Genomic DNA, 18570 nt, shown 5'->3' with positions numbered 1-18570 from the left:
TAGAATTGCTTATTACTAATGTTTGGGTTTGCTTATTGTAGACCGGTTATTCTGGAGGTTCCTCACTTTGCTTCGCTGCGCGAAAAGGAGCGCGAGATCATCATCCTGCGGTCGGACAACGGGGAGACCTGGCGGGAGCACACGCTGTACGACAGCGAAGAAGCGATCCACGACGTGCTGAACGAAACGTTCAAGGGAGACACGCTGAACTTTTTGGAAGATTTGCACACGAACCGCATTACGCGCATCTTGACGAACGATTTCCCGCACTACTTTGCGATTGTGTCCCGCATCAGGCAGGAAGTGCACGCCATCGGGCCGGAAGGAGGTACCGTGTCGGCAACGGCCGTCCCACTGGTGCAGGCCATCTTCCCCCAGAACGCACTCACGAAGAAGATTCGCGTTGGACTGCAGGCTCAACCGATCGACATGAACATGACGGCCTCTCTGCTGGGTCGAAGTGTGGCCGTTTCTCCGGTGGTCACCGTCGAGCCACGTCGCCGCAAGTTCCACAAGGCAATCACCCTGAGCATGCCGGCTCCGAAGGCGTACAACTCGGGCATGATCAACCAGTACTCGGGCAACGCCCCGACGCTGCGACTGCTCTGCTCGATCACCGGAGGGCAGAACAAGGCCGTCTGGGAGGACGTCACCGGATCGACTCCGTTGACCTTTGTCAACGATTGCGTTTCATTCACAACGACCGTGTCGGCCCGCTTCTGGCTGATGGACTGCCGCAACATCAACGAAGCCACCAAAATGGCCACCGAACTGTACTCGTACATGTCGCACGTCCCGTTCATGGTCAAGTTTGTCGTGTTTGCCAAGCGGGTCGACCAAACCGAAGCCAAGCTGAGCGTGTTCTGTATGACCGACGACAAGGAGGACAAAACCCTCGAACAGCAGGAACATTTTACCGAAATCGCCAAATCCCGCGACATTGAAGTGTGCGAAGGTCGCGTCATCTACCTGGAATTCGCCGGCAACATCATCCCCGTCCTCAAGAGCGGCGAACAACTCTCAATCTCGTTCAACGCGTTCAAGGAGAACCGCCTCACCTTCCCCGTCAAGATCAAGAACAACCTGGACGACCTGCTCGGTCGCATCTCGTTCATGAACGAACCCAAGGTCGCCAAGGGTGAACCATCCTCGACCCCGCTCTGCACCCTCAACTTCACACTGCCCCCAGAAAAGTACGGCCTCGGCGGTGACGAAATGGAAACCGCCTCCGAGTTCGACCAGAGCTCCACCGAGGTGCTCAACTACGACCAGCAGGCCATCGTGAACGCCGCCAACCGCAGCAAAACCCTCAACTTTACCTTCCAAAACGGCGACACCCCGAACGAAATCCACAAGGCCGACATCAAAATCACCGACATCTGCAACCTGCTTGGACCCGACTGGGTTCTGCTCGCCGAAGAGCTCCAAATCTCCCCCAGCGACGTGGACCTCATCAAGCACGAGTACCCGAACGACGAGGCGCAGCAGTCGATCGTGATGCTGCGGCTGTGGCTGCGGCAGGCCGGCAAGGACGCCACCGGGAACGTGCTCGAGCAGGCGCTCATCAAGATTGACCGGCCGGACATTGTGAGCAAGTCCATCACCAACCTGGAGCTGGTGACGGACGAGCGCGAGAAGAAGCTGGCCAAGCAGCAGCTCGGCTCGACGAACGGCATCGACGAGGTCGACCCGGTCAAGATCAACGGGGTGGAGTGCAATGCGAAGGAGTCGTTTGAAGGTAAGTGTAGCGGGAAATTCATTTTACATGAGTATTTAATGACGAGCACTGAAAAACAAAATTCTGCAACGAGTTGGATACGGCTGTGTTTCCCTGCTTGAATATTATTTGCCGTCTAGGTACAGTCATGCCCTGGTATTGCACTGCTCCGGTTAAAATTAGATCAGCTACTTCGGTCAAGCAAGGCCTAAGCACATGGATCGAGATTTTTTTGATGCATTTCGAATGTTATATCACAACATTTTGAGTACTCTCAAAAAATATGTATTATAACTTTCAAAAGTTTAACAACCCCCGGACGACATCCGCAGGGTGGTCGAGTTGCAGGTCGTGGGGGTGTAACAATAAACAATTAACAAATTAAAAGGATAGAATGACAATCTCGTCCTAACAAATAAACGATCATTTCATACCCGTATCGTAAAAACTGAATCATTTAATATTTTTTTCAAAAGTACGAAGTTTTGTGAGAATTAAAAAATATTTCCATCGAAAAGTATGAAAAATTCCCGATCATTTCAATACCCATTTTGTAACAAAAATCCCATAAGCTCTGTGCTTTAGTTATGCACGTTTCGGTTTTGCATCCCCCATGTGTGGTGCTAAACCGAGGCATGACTGTAAGTGTCAAACTCCAAAATAGTACGGGACCATCCATAAACCACGTGAACACTTTTTTGTGAAATGTGTTTTTAGCTACCGAAAAAAAAAATTGGTGCCTTTGGTGGAAACAAAAAAAGGCATCTTAAGAGCCACAGTAATAATAATGACTTTTCACAAATATTGAAAATGTGTTCTAAAAATACAAAAACTATTTTTTGAATCATACAAAATTACAAACGATACAAAGATCAGTGTTTTCAAAATAAGCTGCATTTCTCAATTTGGCAACTATTACCCAATTTTCAATGTTATAAAATGAAATCTTAATTAAATTTTCCGAATGTTTCAAATAAATTTCATTTTGAAATTTCATATGTAAGCGTAGCATTTCAAATCGGCTTTAAAAACAAATTATTTTAACTCTTTGGTAATGTTTAGGGTTAGTGAATTTTCACGATTTCGCGGACAGTGTGATATTCGTGAAATTTGAATCTTTCCGTGAAATCCCGTGAAATTTATCAATTTTCTCAAATCAATTCATTGAAACAACAACATGATAAATATTTCATCCACTAAGACTTTTTAGGAAAATTTCATTAGATTTAATTAACTTTAAATTGTTACAATAATTATTGAGAAGTAAATGCTGCGAATACTGGAAATGATGTTAACAAAAATCAGTTAAATTGAAACAAATATTTTTAAAAGCATCAAGTTATCACAAAGATAGTTCATTTTCATTCTCATTAATATTTGAAAAGAATATTTTGAAAAAAATAAAAATAAATAATCAAGCTTGATTTATTCAAGATTCAATAAATTTTTTTAACTTTAACACCTGAAACTTCCAAGCTCGAGAAAAAGGGTGAATTTCCAATTAAAATCCCCCTTTTCTCAAGATTGGTAGTTTAGGTGTTAGAGTCACATTTTATGAACATTTCTAGATAACTTTTTCAAATTAACCAATGCGCCATGGGTTTCCTATGTACTTAGGACCTTTTGAAAAAGTAAACGAGATTTCAGATTTTTTCTGATTCCTCTTTAATTTTCACGAAATTTGATTATTTGGGTGGGGACCATCCATAAACCACGTGGACACTTTTTTGGGAATCTCGAACCCCCCCCCCCCCCCCCTTCGTGGACAATTGTCCATACAAAAAAAAAACTTTTTGTATGGATCGTGGACAATCGCCATACCCCCTTAAAGTGTCCACGTGGTTTATGGATGGTCCCGTGGATAAATCCCGTGGAAGGTAAAAATACCACTTTATTGGTTTTTTGTTCTGCTATTGAATAAAAATTTGCATCTTTCGTTATTGATTTAATTATTTTTGCCCATTGATTTTTAATTTAGTATTTTGAATAGTCAGGTGAAAATCACTAAATGATATTTTTACTGGGCCCATCCATAAACCACGAGGAAACTTTTTTTGGAAATTAGAAATTGGTTTTTTTGCCTCACGTTCAAATTTAGTGATTTTTTTTGTAATTTTTTTGAAAAATAACATAAAATGAACCATGACAAGTAATTTCTAAAACTTTAACCTAAGATTTTCTGAGATATTTAAGCAGTTTTCACATTCCGCGAAATTACCGTGAAATTTTCTGTTTTAAAATTAAGGTCCTCGTGAAATTTGCCTTTTTTTCGCGTGAAAAATCACTTAGCCTAGTAATTTGAAAATTTGAAAGTTTTTTCAACATTAAAAATCGGATCGATAGTTGCCAAAATCAGTTGAAAAATTAAGTTGAAATAAAAAAAATTACAATTCCTTTTTTCCATGATTTCATTTGTAAGAACATATTTTTATGATTATGAAGTCCTTAAACATTGTTTTATATGAGTTAAAAACATCAAATACGGAGAAATATAAACAAATACCATAAAAAAATTAAATATTTATAAAAACATAAACATTAAACTACAATTTTTGTGTTACGTAATAAAATAAAGCTCCCGTAAAATACGACTTTAGAAACCTATTTTTTAAATTAACAATTTCTTTAGTTTAGTTATTTTTTTTTCATTTATAAACATTTCAAACGTCAAGAAGCCGTTTTGCATAAATGTTTTTTTTTTCACCTTAAATTACGAGTTGGTCCATAAAATTCCAGAAAAAAAAATTATTAAGGAAAATATTTTGTTCAAATCTAAACTTTGTTTTTAACAAAAGCAAAAACCAAATTCTGAACTAACCTCTGCTTTGGGCTTTATTGATAGGACGGCTAATTGCTGAGATAGAATCTTGAATGAGTAAAGTTTCAGAATAGGTAATAAATAAGATCAGCATTTATTTTTTAACTTACGATAACCTAATATTCTAATTTTGATTAGAAAAAAAAATTATGTGGTTATGTTACAAACATAACCAGCATAGCAAAGAACATTATAAGCAATTTTTTTATGCAAGCAAGCAAACACAATAACACAATAAAATTAAAGCTAGCTAAAAACTATAGGAATGTTTCAAATAATTTCTTATATTATTATTGATTATATAGATAAATTTCTTAAATGTCTCTTATTAATTACAAATAATTTCCCCCAGACTCAACCCACGAACCGGCCGAAGAAAAGCAAGAGCACGAACGGGACGAAAAGACGGTGACCACCGTGGTCACCCAACAGGACCCGGCATCCGCCTCGCCCCCAAGCCCCCAGTCCTCGTCCTCGCCGGACAACACCGAAGCGATCCAGCAGATCCGACGGGAAAGTGCAATCCTAGGCATTGGCGGCCAGTCCTCCTCGGCCCGAAAGGACGACGCAACCGGAGACGGTGGAACGCCCCCACCCAGTCCGGCGGAATTCGCCGTCCAGGTTAGTGCGGCGGCGGAACCGGAAGTGGAGATCCAGCAACAGGGTAAGTGTGGCCAAAGTTGAGGTTTTATTTAATTTTTTTTTTTCGACTTTTTCACTCACTTCTCCTTACGACGATTATGACTGCCGAGAGATTAGAGGAATTTTAGTTTTTATTCCTCTTTTTTCTATCCTCTCTTTCTCCTCGGTATCTCTTTCTCTTTTTTCCTATCTTTTTCACAACTTTTCTTACACTACTTTTTTGAATTATTATTTTCGTTTGATAGTTTCTTTATAACTCGCTGCCAAAAATTAGGAGTTATTTTTTGAGTTTGTTTTTGAGTCCCTTCTCGTTTTGTTTTATGTTTTGTGTTTAAGTTTTGTTTTCCTTGCTAAGTTTCACGTTTTGTTTAGTTTTGCAACGTTCCTTTCACGTTCATTTGTCATTCGTTATTCAATCGTTTCGTGAGTGTTTGTGTGTGTGTGATTGTGAAGGCGTGACTTATTTGAGTTTCGTTGTGTGCGTGAAACAAGAGTTTCCCTTTAAATTTGTTTAGTTTAGTTTTATTTGTTTACATTTTTAACGAGTTTGCACTACGTTGCGTTTACCAAATCAAATCTTTAGTTTGAGTTTTTAGTGAAGTGAACTATTCTGTCCTAACTTTCTTCAAAGAAATAACCTAAAGAATAGTACTATATTTTGGTTTAAAACAATATAATCAAAACGTTTGTATAGGACTTCTATATAGTTGTGAAATTTTATTACGAAATATATCGTAGTTTATAGGAAATTCTTTATCCCCTTACTCCTGTTCTGAAGGTAAATAGAAACTCAAAAAAGTTGTACAAAATCTCGATAGAACCCTATTTATGTAAAATATACCTCAAAATACTTCTAAAAAAATAAGGAAACAAATATCTGGGATAAATGTGCCTCTCTCAAAATTTTCCACTCTACACAAATTTGGCTGGGTTGTGGGTCTCTAAAATCAAAAGTTTCACTCAAAAAGGTCTATTATTCACAATTAGGTTGCACAGTTCTTCCGTCTTTGAATTGGTTTTCTGTTTTTTTCGTTTTATGTTTGTTTTCTTGTTTCTCTACATCTGTTTCTTCGGTTTCCTCTAAAAAAAACAAACCAAACTGTTCTGTTTTCTCTTGTGATGATGCCCGCTCATCACCATAAGCCGCAGCTACACACAAACACAATAATCATACACCGCATATCATAACTGATTTGATTTGTTCGTGTGTGGCAGGGTCGCGATTGCGCGTTGTAGCAGTTGGGGTTCGATTTGGAGCAGGATTTGATGAAAAATAACTAAGCAACCATGAACTAAAAAGTCTATAATTGAAGCTGAACAACATTTCTCGGAAAGTGCCGAAAAAATAAAAAACAATGCGTCGCGTAATAAAAGAACGCTCCCTTATCAGCTATTGAAACCATTACCAATGTTTACAAAATTACGTCTGTTAAAAAAATTATTCGACTAAAAATGTTTTCAATGTTTCATTATTAAATGTATCATTTCAAATGATTGAACAATAGTCATCAAAGAGATGTTTAATTTTATTTTTAATTGAACTGAACTTTGTCCAGGCACTTCCTAAGGCAAAGCAATGTTAAGCAATTTTACATCGTTTTGATACAGTCCAGACTCCATTATTCGAAGCCTCGATTATCCGAAGGTTTGCATGGGACTTCGGATAATCGATTCGATTCATTTTCTTGTTTTTGACATAAAAATTGAATTCTACGACCCAATTTTAGTCAAATTTGGGTTGTTGATTGCCTATTAAAAATAAAATGCATTTTTTCAATATTGCATCATCGCCATTTTGGCCACCATCTTGGATTAAAAATTTTTAAAAAAATTTAGCGTTGTCTAGAGATAATTTCCAAGCTCGACAACGAAATTATTTTTTCGTGATTCGAATATCCGTACAACTTCGCCTAAGACATTCATCAGAAAATCTCTCTTCAATTTTTTATGCCGAATACAGTCCAGACACGATTATCCGAAGTTTCGATTATCCGTAGTGAAATTTTTCTGAGGCCTTCGGATAATCGAGTCTGGACTGTATTCGGGAAAAAAAAATGAAGAGGGATTGTCTAATGAATGTCTTAGGCGAAGTTGTACGATTTGAACTTTTCAAAAAAGGGAAAAAAAGTTGAATCCCAATTTTTTTCTAATTTCTTAGATTCCGAGATTTCGAGAAACTATATGTTTTGGGGAACAAAAAAAGGCATCTTTTGCACCAGACCTGGCAACGGAATTATGATTTTCAGAAAAAAAATGATTTTTGAATAAAAACGAAAATATTATCTAACTAAATAAAAAAATATATTTAGGTATTTTTGGTTTTTATTTTTTTAATATATATTTAAATTAATAAATAGTAATTTTTTCGAAAAGCTGAACATTTTTCCTACGATTATAATTACTTGAAATTGTTGTTCGGACGTCTGCTTGCTAAGAAACAGTCTCTTCAAGTTTAAATATTGTGAAAAATTAGTTTTTCTCAGTGTTATTTACTTTAAAATCATAATTTTTGACTTAATAACCCAACGTGTTATTTCTAACACTGTTGGTTTGATTTTTTGATGCTGGTTCTGTTACATTTTAAAAATTTTCTGCTTTTTTCAATTAAACTCACTTTATTGTTTTTAGAATCCAAAGTAACTTTTTGAATAGGAGCAATTCCAGCCCAAAACAGGAATTTTTAGGTACTTTTCTCTCGACCCTCTCCGATTTCAATGAAACTTTGTAGACATGTTATCCTAGGCATATATAAGCCATTTTTGTGTATATGGAGCCAGTAACACTCGATAATGACATTTTAGAAGGGCGTACGTGTTTTCAATATTTTTGTATTTCGTAATTTAAATATTGCTGTATCTCGAAGCTGTTGCATCGTATCAAAAAAGTGGTCAAAGACTAACTTGTAGGAAATTTGACGGGCTTTCCGAAAAAAATACACTGAAAGAAAAAAAACTCCACTTTTATGAGATTTTTTGATTTTTAAGTTTAAAAGTTAAATTTCAAGGTGAGCCCACGATTTTTTTTCGTTCAAAATTTTTGTGAAAATAGCCTAAGATGTTACAAAAAGACTCACAAAAAATGCAGGATGGAGCAACTCACCTAAAAAAATACCAAAATCATTTACTGAAACTTTTTTTTTTGAAAAGTGCTCTAAACGTCAAAATTTTCAAAAGCCGAATACGGGAATCGATTTTCCAGACAATTTTGCATAAAAGTCTTCATATTGACCATTGTCCTAAGTCCAAACCTTGTGAAGTTACAGCGGTTTTAAAAATAAAAATGTTGAAAAAATAGGGTTTTTTATGGTTTTTGGCAATTTCTATATGACGGACTTGATTTTTCAGTTTCGAAAATATTTTTACCGGAAAGCTCGTCCGATTTCCCATAAGTTTGTCTTTGACCACATTTCAATTACATTGCCCATAATTCAAACATAACATTTTTTCAGTGTAGTAAAGTAACCTGGATAATAAATTGGCTTACATCTGTAAGCCCATACATCCAATTGTAATGTGGTCAAAGACAAACTTATGGGAAATTGGACGAGCTTTTTGGTAAAAATATTTTCAAAACTGAAAAATCAAGTCCGTCATATAGAAATTGTCAAAAACCATCAAAAAACCTATTTTTTCAACATTTTTATTTTTAAAATCGCTGTAACTTCACAAGGATTGGACTTAGGACAATGGTCAATATGGACACTTTTATGTAAAATTGTCTGGAAAATCGATTCCCGTATTCGGCTTTTGAAAATTTTGACGTTTAGAGCACTTTTCAAAAAAACAGTTTCAGTAAATGATTTTTGTATTTTTTTAGGTGAGTTGCTCCATTCTGCATTTTTCGTGAGTCTTTTTGTAACATCTTAGGCTATTTTCACAAAAACTTTGAGCGAAAAAAAATCGTGGGCTCACCTTAAAATTTAACTTTCAAACTTAAAAATCAAAAAATCTCATAAAAGTGGAGTGTATTTTTCTTTCAGTGTATTTTTTCGGAAAGCCCGTCAAATTTCCTACAAGTTAGTCTTTGAACACTTTTTGATACGATGCAACGGCTTCAAGATACAGCAATATTTAAATTACGAAATACAAAAATATTGAATACACGTACGCCCTTCTAAAATGCCATTATCGAGTGTTACTGGCTCCATATACACAAAAATGGCTTATGCCTAGGATAACATGTCTACACAATTTCATTGAAATCGGAGAGGGTCGGGTACAACCGATTCCCTATTTGACATGGAATTGCTCATAGGTTAAAACACTTATTTTGGATAAATAATTTTTATTAAAAAGGGTAAAAAAAAACATTTTTTAACATTGAAAATCAAACCAATAATTTACGGAAAATCGCAAGTTTGTAAATAAGGGGTGAGTCTGAGAAAAACTAACTTTTCACAAAATTTATATCTTTAGAAACCGTATCTAAGAACCCATTTTTTCAGAAGTACTTTTTCGTCAACATTTTTTTTTATTGCAAAGAAAAACTGTTTTTTGTTCGAAAAAATACCTTCAATTGCCTTTAACTTGGAAACAACTCATTTTTTCGTCCCCTAAAATATATTGAAAATCTCAAAAATAAAAAATAAATATTTTGGGGAATCAACTTTAAGTGATAGAAAGTTAAATTTTAAAAATGTTTTTTTTTTCGTTCTGAAAAGTCTAAATCTGACGGTCGGACCGTAAAAACCCTCTTTTACCAGTTTTTTTTTCTCAGGACATGGTCATAACTTTCACGTTCTATACAAAAAATAACTCTTAAATTATAACAATATCAAAATGTGCACTTTGTTTAAATTTTATTTGATATAGTTTAAAAAAATAAGAATTAAGAATAGCGAAATTGCCAAATAATTTTTACCATAGTTTGTATTATAAGTCATTGTTAAATGTATTGCTTAAGTTTTTAAAATAGTATTTTTCAAAATATTGCAAAAAAATGCAAAAAGTTAAGTTTTGAACATTGAAAATCGGCCCGATAGTCGCCAAGCTATCATCAGTTTAACGTGAAGACTTCCATCATTGTCAAGATTTTTCCTTCAAAGATATAAATTTTGCGTCGCTTTCAATATTTTGACAAAATTCCTCCAATAAGTTGTTTAGAACAGTGCCCTAGACATGCTGATTCCTTTTGGTAACGATTATCCCATTCCTTGTTAAGTTATGGAAATCGTCATTAATCAATGATTGCCAACTAGGACGTCAATGACTGAGCCACAAAAGTATATAAATTTTGAAACACAATTGATTTAGATCAAAATTCCTTCAGTCGCTCCAAGAAGGCAACAACCGGCACATGCTGATTCCTTTTGGTGCTGAAATTGAATTTAATACACAATTTTTTATAGTGATGATTAATTTTCTTCGAAAATGATCAACGGCTTCACCTTGTGAAAGCCAAGTGAGAAAAATCAGAAAATTTTATTATTCTCAACTGTATTTAACAACAGAGCAATTCTCTACGAAATCGGTCTTTTTTCTTCAATTTTAATTTTTGTATTTTTTAATCCGACTGAAACTTTTTTGGTGCCTTCGGTATGCCCAAAGAAGCCATTTTGCATCATTAGTTTGTCCATATAATTTTCCATACAAATTCGGCAGCTGTCCATACAAAAATGATGTATGAAAATTCAAAAATCTGTATCTTTTGAAGGAATTTTTGATCGATTTGGTGTCTTCGGCAAAGTTGTAGGTATGGATACGGACTACACTGGAAAAATAATACACGGTAAAAAAATTGGTGATTTTTTATTTAACTTTATCACTAAAACTTGATTTACAAAAAAACACTATTTTTAATTTTTTTTATTTTTTGATATGTTTTAGAAGGCATAAAATGCCAACTTCTCAGAAATTTCCAGGTTGTGCAAAAAATCACTGACCGAGTTATGAATTTTTTAATCAATACTGATTTTTTCAAAAAATCGAAATTTTGGTCGTAAAAATTTTTCAACTTCATTTTTCGATGTAAAATCAAATTTGCAATCAAAAAGTACTTCAGTGAATTTTTGATAAAGTGCACCGTTTTCCAGTTATAGCCATATTTAAGTGACTTTTTTGAAAATAGTCGCAGTTTTTCATTTTTTAAAATTAGTGCACATGTTTGCCCAGTTTTGAAAAAAATATTTTTGAAAAGCTGAGAAAATTCTCTATATTTTGCTTATTCGGACTTTGTTGATACGACCTTTAGTCGCTGAGATATTGCAATGCAAAGGTTTAAAAACAGGAAAATTGATGTTTTCTGTTTCACCCAAACAACCCACCATTTTCTATCGTCAATATCTCAGCAACTAATGGTCCGATTTTCAATGTTAATATATGAAACAATTGTGAAATTTTCCGATCTTTTCGAAAAAAATATTTTCAAAATTTTCAAATCAAGACTAACATTTTAAAAGGGCGTAATATTGAATGTTTGGCCTTTTTGAAATGTTAGTCTTGATTTGAAAATTCCGAAAATATTTTTTTCGAAAAGATCGGAAAATTTCACAAATGTTTCATATATTAACATTGAAAATCGGACCATTAGTTGCTAAGATATTGACGATAGAAAATGGAGGGTTGTTTGGGTGAGACTTAGAAAACATCAATTTTCCTGTTTTTAAACCTTTGCATTGCAATATCTCAGCAACTAAAGGTCGTATCAACAAAGTCCGAATAAGCAAAATATAGAGAATTTTCTCAGCTTTTCAAAAATATTTTTTTCAAAACTGGACAAATATGTGCACTAATTTTAAAAAATGAAAAACTGCGACTATTTTCAAAAAAGTCACTTAAATATGGCTATAACTTGAAAACGGTGCACTTTATCAAAAATTCACTAAAGTATTTACTTTTTGATTGCAAATTTAATTTTACATCGAAAAATGAAGTTGAAAAATTTTTACGACCAAAATTTCGATTTTTTGAAAAAATCAGTATTGATTAAAAAATTCATAACTCGGTCAATGATTTTTTGCACAACTTGGAAATTTCTGAAAAGTTGGCATTTTATGTCTTCTAAAACATATCAAAAAATAAAAAAAATTAAAAATAGTGTTTTTTTGTAAATCAAGTTTTAGTGATAAAAAGTTAAATAAAAAAATCACCAAATTTTTTTACCGTGTATTATTTTTTCCAGTGTAGTCCGTATCCATACCTACAACTTTGCCGAAGACACCAAATCGATCAAAAATTCCTTCAAAAGATACAGATTTTTGAATTTTCATACATCATTTTTGTATGGACAGCTGCCAAATTTGTATGGAAAATTATATGGACAAACTAATGATGCAAAATGGCTTCTTTGGGCATACCGAAGGCACCAAAAAAGTTTCAGTTGGATTAAAAAATACAAAAAAAATCGAATGACCGAAATCCTAGAGAACTGCTCAACAGTAATCATTCCTTGCAAATATTACCACAAAAAATTGTCGATATTTCATTTTTTTTTTAATCTAAATTATACCAATGTAGGGGAAAGTGGGGCAATTGTAACAAGCTAAGGAAATGCTCGTTATAGCCCATTAAAAACGTTAAAAAATCTGTCGGATTTTTTTATAATCATCTTATTCCAGGTCTTGACTGAGACTCTGATTGAAAAAGTTTTTTTTAAATCCAGTTTTTTTATGTAAAAAATTGATTTTAAAATTTTTGATTTTCCGTACGTTCTACTCAACTAGTGGGGCAAGACGAACAACCCGTTTGGGCAAGAGGAACAATGCATGAAACGACATGTTAATTTGCTAACAATTGAACTGTTATCACTTAGATACATCAGATTAGAATGTATTTGAAACGTTTCTTTCAGTTTTAGATTAAAAAAATAATATTTTACTGAAAATTTGATCGTTTTTTTATTATTACTTAGATGATAAATAGTCAATTTTCCTGATATCACTATATTTTGAATGGACAATTTTTTAACAATTGTTCATCAGTTTTAAGTACTTTTATGTGTTTATTTCACAGTAAAATATGTTGTTGCAGCAATTCGTAATTTTTACCATACTAAAAATCCATATGATACACTTGCCCCACCTGAACATGATTTTTTAAAAGCTCTCAACAAAAATAAACAAAAGTTAAATCATACTTTACAATAGGTTCAAGTCGCTGGTAGGGACACTAGTGATCTAGGAAAAATTGCATTTTGATAAAATGAGCCTTAAAACGAACCCTAAGCTTTATTTTGACTTTCCAAATATTATAAGAAAACAAAGGTTTTTTTAAACTTTATTCAATCTTATGCCCGGTGGCGTTTACGTCGTTTTGGCGGTTATGTAGTAGTAGAATCAGCTAATTGCATTGCTAGCAACAATTCCTCATACTGGAAATAATAAAAGTTGTAAAAATTACTGCCTTATGGTCGTCTTGCCCCACCTTCCCCTACCTGAAATTAACCCTCGAATGGCTCTAACTTGAAACGGTACGCTCCAACGGAAAAATGTTAAGAACCTTTCGTTTGCAAATTTAGTGTTAGGTACATACTTTAAGAAATGACGTTTGATTGTAGTGCATTTTCAATATTTCTGAAAACTATGCTACATACCATTTGTATGAACAGCTGCTAATTGTATTTTATGAAGACTCGTATGAACGAACTAATGATCCAAAATGCCCAAACAACCAATCCGATCTACCGGAACCCCACTGCCACCACTGCGCGATCGCTCCCCTCTAATCATGTCTTGAATTGTCATCTTTTTTGTATACTAATCAAAAATCGAACCTTTCGGAAAACCCCGAAAACCACCCACCAAACACCACCACCACAAACACAAATCGTCCGAACCCACCAACCAACCAACCGCTTGCGTTCTCATCTCAACCCGATCCGAACTCGACGACACTCGCACGAACTCCCCGCAACAAATCAAAAATCATATCTGCACCCCGTTTTCGTTCGTATGTCCGATCGTCCAGAACCCATCGTTGAGGACGTGTCGCAGATCATCCAGGCCGCGATCGCCGAGCACGACACGACCGGAGATGACGATGAGTTTGAGGATCAGGAGGCGATTCAGGAACCGGTTGTCCACCGGATTACGGTACAAAAGCCGTCCTTTGAGGCGGTCGGAAGCGACGAGGAAGTGGAGGAGGAGGAAGGGGATGGGGATGATGATTCGGAGGACTTTGAACAGCTGGACCTGGAGACGGACAAGAGCGGCAAGGTGAAGACGATCAAGAAGCACTCCAAGGTGAACATCAAGATCAACAAGCAGCTCGCGCAGAGGCCCACCGTCGAAGATATTGAGTGGGAGGTGACACCGACGGCGTCGGCGACGGCCGCCGATCAGGAGGTTGAAGTCGTGACGAAGGAGATCTCGTCGGTGAATTTGGAGGACGTCTCGAACGATCGGAGGTACAGCTTGGACAAGATGGAACCGACCTCACCGGCGTCACTTCGGGTAGATCGGATGTTTGAAAAGTCCTTCTCGACGCCGGGCGAGGATCAGCAGAAGGCCGAACAGATCGTGATGATCTCGTCGGACAACAACATCTCCGAAGTGGCGGCCGACTACTCGGGCGATATCGATGAGTTCATCTTCGTGCAAACCTCGCCGGAGAATTACGCCAAGATGGAGAAGGAACAGAACTTGACGGACGAGGACGACAACAGCAATCTGGTGATCATAACCGAGGAACACTACGACTACGAGCTGGAAACGGACGACGACGATCGGCGATCGAGTGTGATCGATCAGTCCTCGCCGCAGGACGATGACGACGATTCCCCGCAAAAGTTCATCATCGGTGGAACGAGCAGCTCGGAAGACGAGGAAAGACTCATCGGAAGTGACGAACAGCATCGGCGCCGAGATCTGGCCCTGAACCCAACCGTTCCGGAGTGCACAACGCCGTCGATCCTGATCACGCAACCCGGCGCCACCGAAGGTACCGCAAGCTGTTCGAGCGGATCGGACGTCGCACTGCACGAAACTGGTGGCGAACTCAGTGATGACGATGAAACAGGTAACTTCATCCCAGATGACTCTAGTCTGTCTCTCTCTCTCTCTCTCTCTCTCTTTCTTTCCCAACCTTTAAAAATCCTCACGCGACCATTTTACTACCCCCGGTGTTAGGTTCTCTGTCATAAATCCATTAAAAAAAACTCTCGAAAAAGATCGCGGGAAATCTCGCGAGATTCAGTTCCTGAATCTGTTTTATTGTACAAAACAGCCGCTTTTTATGCTCTCTTTTACTTTCTTTGGTTTTCGCCTTTTCTTTCCAAACTGTCTAACTTTGGTTTCTAGATTAAGTTTTACCCTTTTAACGTTTTGGTTATCTCCATCGATGTTTCGGTTCTTCTCTCACCTGGGTATTTAAGAGACCTACTAATCAATATTTACTCGAAAATGAAATTCAAAAGCTTATATGGTTTCGGTATAATAAGCTGCTTTTTTAACTAAATTAAACAGCTTCAATTATGGAAAACATACACAAAGAAACAACTTCCGAAAAAGCATTGTCGCTACATAGCAAAGACGGAATCGATTCAATTTCTCTCGAACTGTCCCAAAACTTGTATATGAGTTTGCGATTTTTTCGATAAAATATTTTTTTGAAGTTTATGTCCTTCAACTCTGGCCAGGGGGGGAAATAAAAAAAATATAAAAATTGAAATTACAAGCCATGGTACAAAAATCATTTACTAAAACTGTTTTGACGCCAAAATTTTCAAAAACCGATAGTGGGAATCGATTCTCCAGACAATTTTACATAAAAGTCTGCATTGTCCTAAGTCCAATCCTTGCGAAGTTACAGCGGTTTTAATAATAAAAATGTTGAAAAAATAGCTTTATTGAGATTTTGGCATTTTCTATATGGGTCATTCCACCCGAAGCGGAACAGCACTTGAAAATTACCATCTCCGATTCTGCTCAAATTTGGCAGAGCTGTTGAGACTATCAAAACATGCAAAAATCCCGAATTTCATCCAAATCGGACCACCCCCTCCATTTTTGTACCCTCCCAAAAAATCGACTTTTTGGCGATTTTTGAGCAAAACCCCTATCTTCAAACGACGATAACTCAGGAACCGCAAATCTTAGAGGGTCGGTCTTAGACTCAATTTTGAAGGAAATTGGACGTAGAATCCATTTCCGTGGTCAAAATTTAGATTAAAATATGTTTTCTACCTGTATTGCGCAATTGAAAACTTTAAATGGCCGTATCTCAAAACAGCCCTATTTATTTTTTTAAATTTGACCTCACCATTGTATTCCCCGGCCAATTTTACATAAGAATCACTTATCGACAGAAAGGAATATGTTTCGTTCCAGAGATATCGAATTTTAAAGTTTTGAGTATTTGTGATTACCTAAATTAGCTACACTCGCCGCATATGTTAGAAGCACTTGGGCGCGTTGATCAATAATTGGGTCCTAAAATGAAGCTTAGATTGCTGATATTATTGTTTACAGCGATGAAGGTTATTTTTCTGAGTAAAATGACCCTTTGTACGACCACAAAGAGTTTAAAATGGATTTTTAAATCAATTTCGAAAAATTAACCTCGCGGTCCTTCTTGACAGAAAAGCTCCTACTTGACAGCTCGTTCCAAGGGGACCATAGTTGATCCATCTAAAAAATGTTGTCTTGTCAAGAAAAAATTTTGCATTAAAATGAAAAAAGTGATCAGAAATGGTTTTTAATCGTGTTTTTTACCGTTGTACATAAAAATTTACATAGGGCTTTAGTACCCAATTACTACCTGGTGTTCTGTATGATGAATTATTTTTATTTTTTTATACGATTTTGAGATAATTAATCCCTTGAACAATCTTTTTTTTGTTTAAGAATTATTTATTGGGTAATTTTAAATGCATTGTTTTTGCTGATCTCAGTGTCTTTGAACCATATTAAGTAAATTTTGAACTTTTAATGTTTATTTGCAAATGCTACAGCGTTTTTACAATATAATTTTATCATTTTCATATCATTAGGAAAAATATGAAAATAATATAATTTCATATTTTCCTAATTCCTAATTTCTTCTTTTATTTAAAGCAAGAATAAATGTAGAGCTGGCTGTAGTAGATGAAATAATTCTCATGGGTTTCCATGTGCGGTAGCAAAATAGTGCCATTCAGCAAAAACTTCAAAATCTGCCATACGGTTTGAAAGATTGATCATATAAAACCGATTTTTTATATTGTGAGCCAGTTTCATCTGAATAATTGATAATTTTTTTCAATTCTGATACATTTAATTTCAAAAACAAAAACATATTTTTCTGATACATGTGGACACAGCTGCATCGTCTTCCAAGATTTCGAAATGATTGACAAACAAAAAAAATCAAAAACAAGAAACTAAAAAATTTGATCTTAATCAGATCATAAATCAAATTAATCTTTGTGATTTTCTCACATTTTTCAGTTTTATACTTTGGCGTCATCCATAAAGTATGTCACGCTCTAGGGGGGGAGGGAGGGTCTGAGCAAGTGTGACATTGAGTGTTTTAAGTATAGGAAAAGTGTGACAAAGGGGGAGGAGTAAATTTTGGCTGATTTTAGCGTGACGTACTTTATGGATGAAGCCTTTCTTTTTTTTCCAGAAATCCTCCTCCTTAATCATGCTTCACGAGAGTTTAATTCATGTTAATTCATTATTTTTAACACGATAATGTATCGTACACTTTTTCTTAAGAAGTGTTACTTACAAGATCAATTGCAATTTCCTGCTAGCTCTGTGTGAATTCCATTCTGCCCTGTATTGCGTGTCATTCTTGCTCTGTCCTGTGGGCTAGCACATAAATGCACCGTATACTTTTTTTTAATTTAAGATTATACAGCAGTTTCCTACTAATTAACTAATGATTATTTGGGATGAAATCTTATTTCAATAAATAACCAGGTAGCAGTTATTGATCAACGCGCCCGAGTGCTTCTAGCATATCCGGCGAGTGTAGCTAATTTAGGTAATCACAAATACTCAAAACTTTAAAATTAGATATCTCTGGAACGAAACATATTCCTTTCTGTCGATAAGTGATTCTTATGTAAAATTGGCCGGGGAATACAATGGTGAGGTCAAATTTAAAAAATAAATAGGGCTGTTTTGAGATACGACCATTTAAAGTTTTCAATTGCGCAATACAGGTAGAAAACATATTTTAATCTAAATTTTGATCATAAGATAAATAAAAAAAAATTTCCCATAAGATTGCCTTTGCCACTATAGACGAGAAATCAGGAAAGTCGGGAAAAAAGTCGGGAATTCGCCAAAATCCGACAATTTTTAACTGGTGAATAATTTTGCAATGTTTTGTACAATTTTCAAATTAAATACACTTAATTCGTTTTTACTTACTTAATTTAAAGTTAAATTTTTTTTTACAATTTCGATTTGCTTTAAAATTAAATTTGAAGTCTTAATTTCAATATTTAAGATATTAAAAATCTTTATAAA

General features: G+C 35.6%; 1 protein-coding gene across 10 annotated transcripts in view; it reads left to right on the top strand.

Moving 5' to 3' along the window:
- Positions 1 to 18570, top strand: part of LOC6042865 (ankyrin-3) — a 171190-nt gene that overhangs the window by 140583 nt on the left and 12037 nt on the right. For 8 of the 10 annotated variants that reach the window (XM_038254880.1, XM_038254883.1, XM_038254881.1 and 5 more), the window contains 3 exons: positions 42 to 1738; positions 4888 to 5199; positions 14081 to 15130. In XM_038254880.1, the coding sequence (XP_038110808.1) occupies positions 42 to 1738; positions 4888 to 5199; positions 14081 to 15130 (3059 nt within the window). The remainder of the gene's footprint in view (positions 1 to 41; positions 1739 to 4887; positions 5200 to 14080; positions 15131 to 18570) is intronic. The other 2 variants (XM_038254888.1, XM_038254889.1) reach the window with 1 other exon arrangement.

Source organism: Culex quinquefasciatus, chromosome 2 (assembly GCF_015732765.1).
Source record: "Culex quinquefasciatus strain JHB chromosome 2, VPISU_Cqui_1.0_pri_paternal, whole genome shotgun sequence".
NCBI classification, from domain to species: Eukaryota; Metazoa; Arthropoda; class Insecta; order Diptera; family Culicidae; genus Culex; species Culex quinquefasciatus.
Note: the sequence above shows the minus strand (reverse complement) of the source record. Positions and strands in the feature narration are given on the sequence as shown.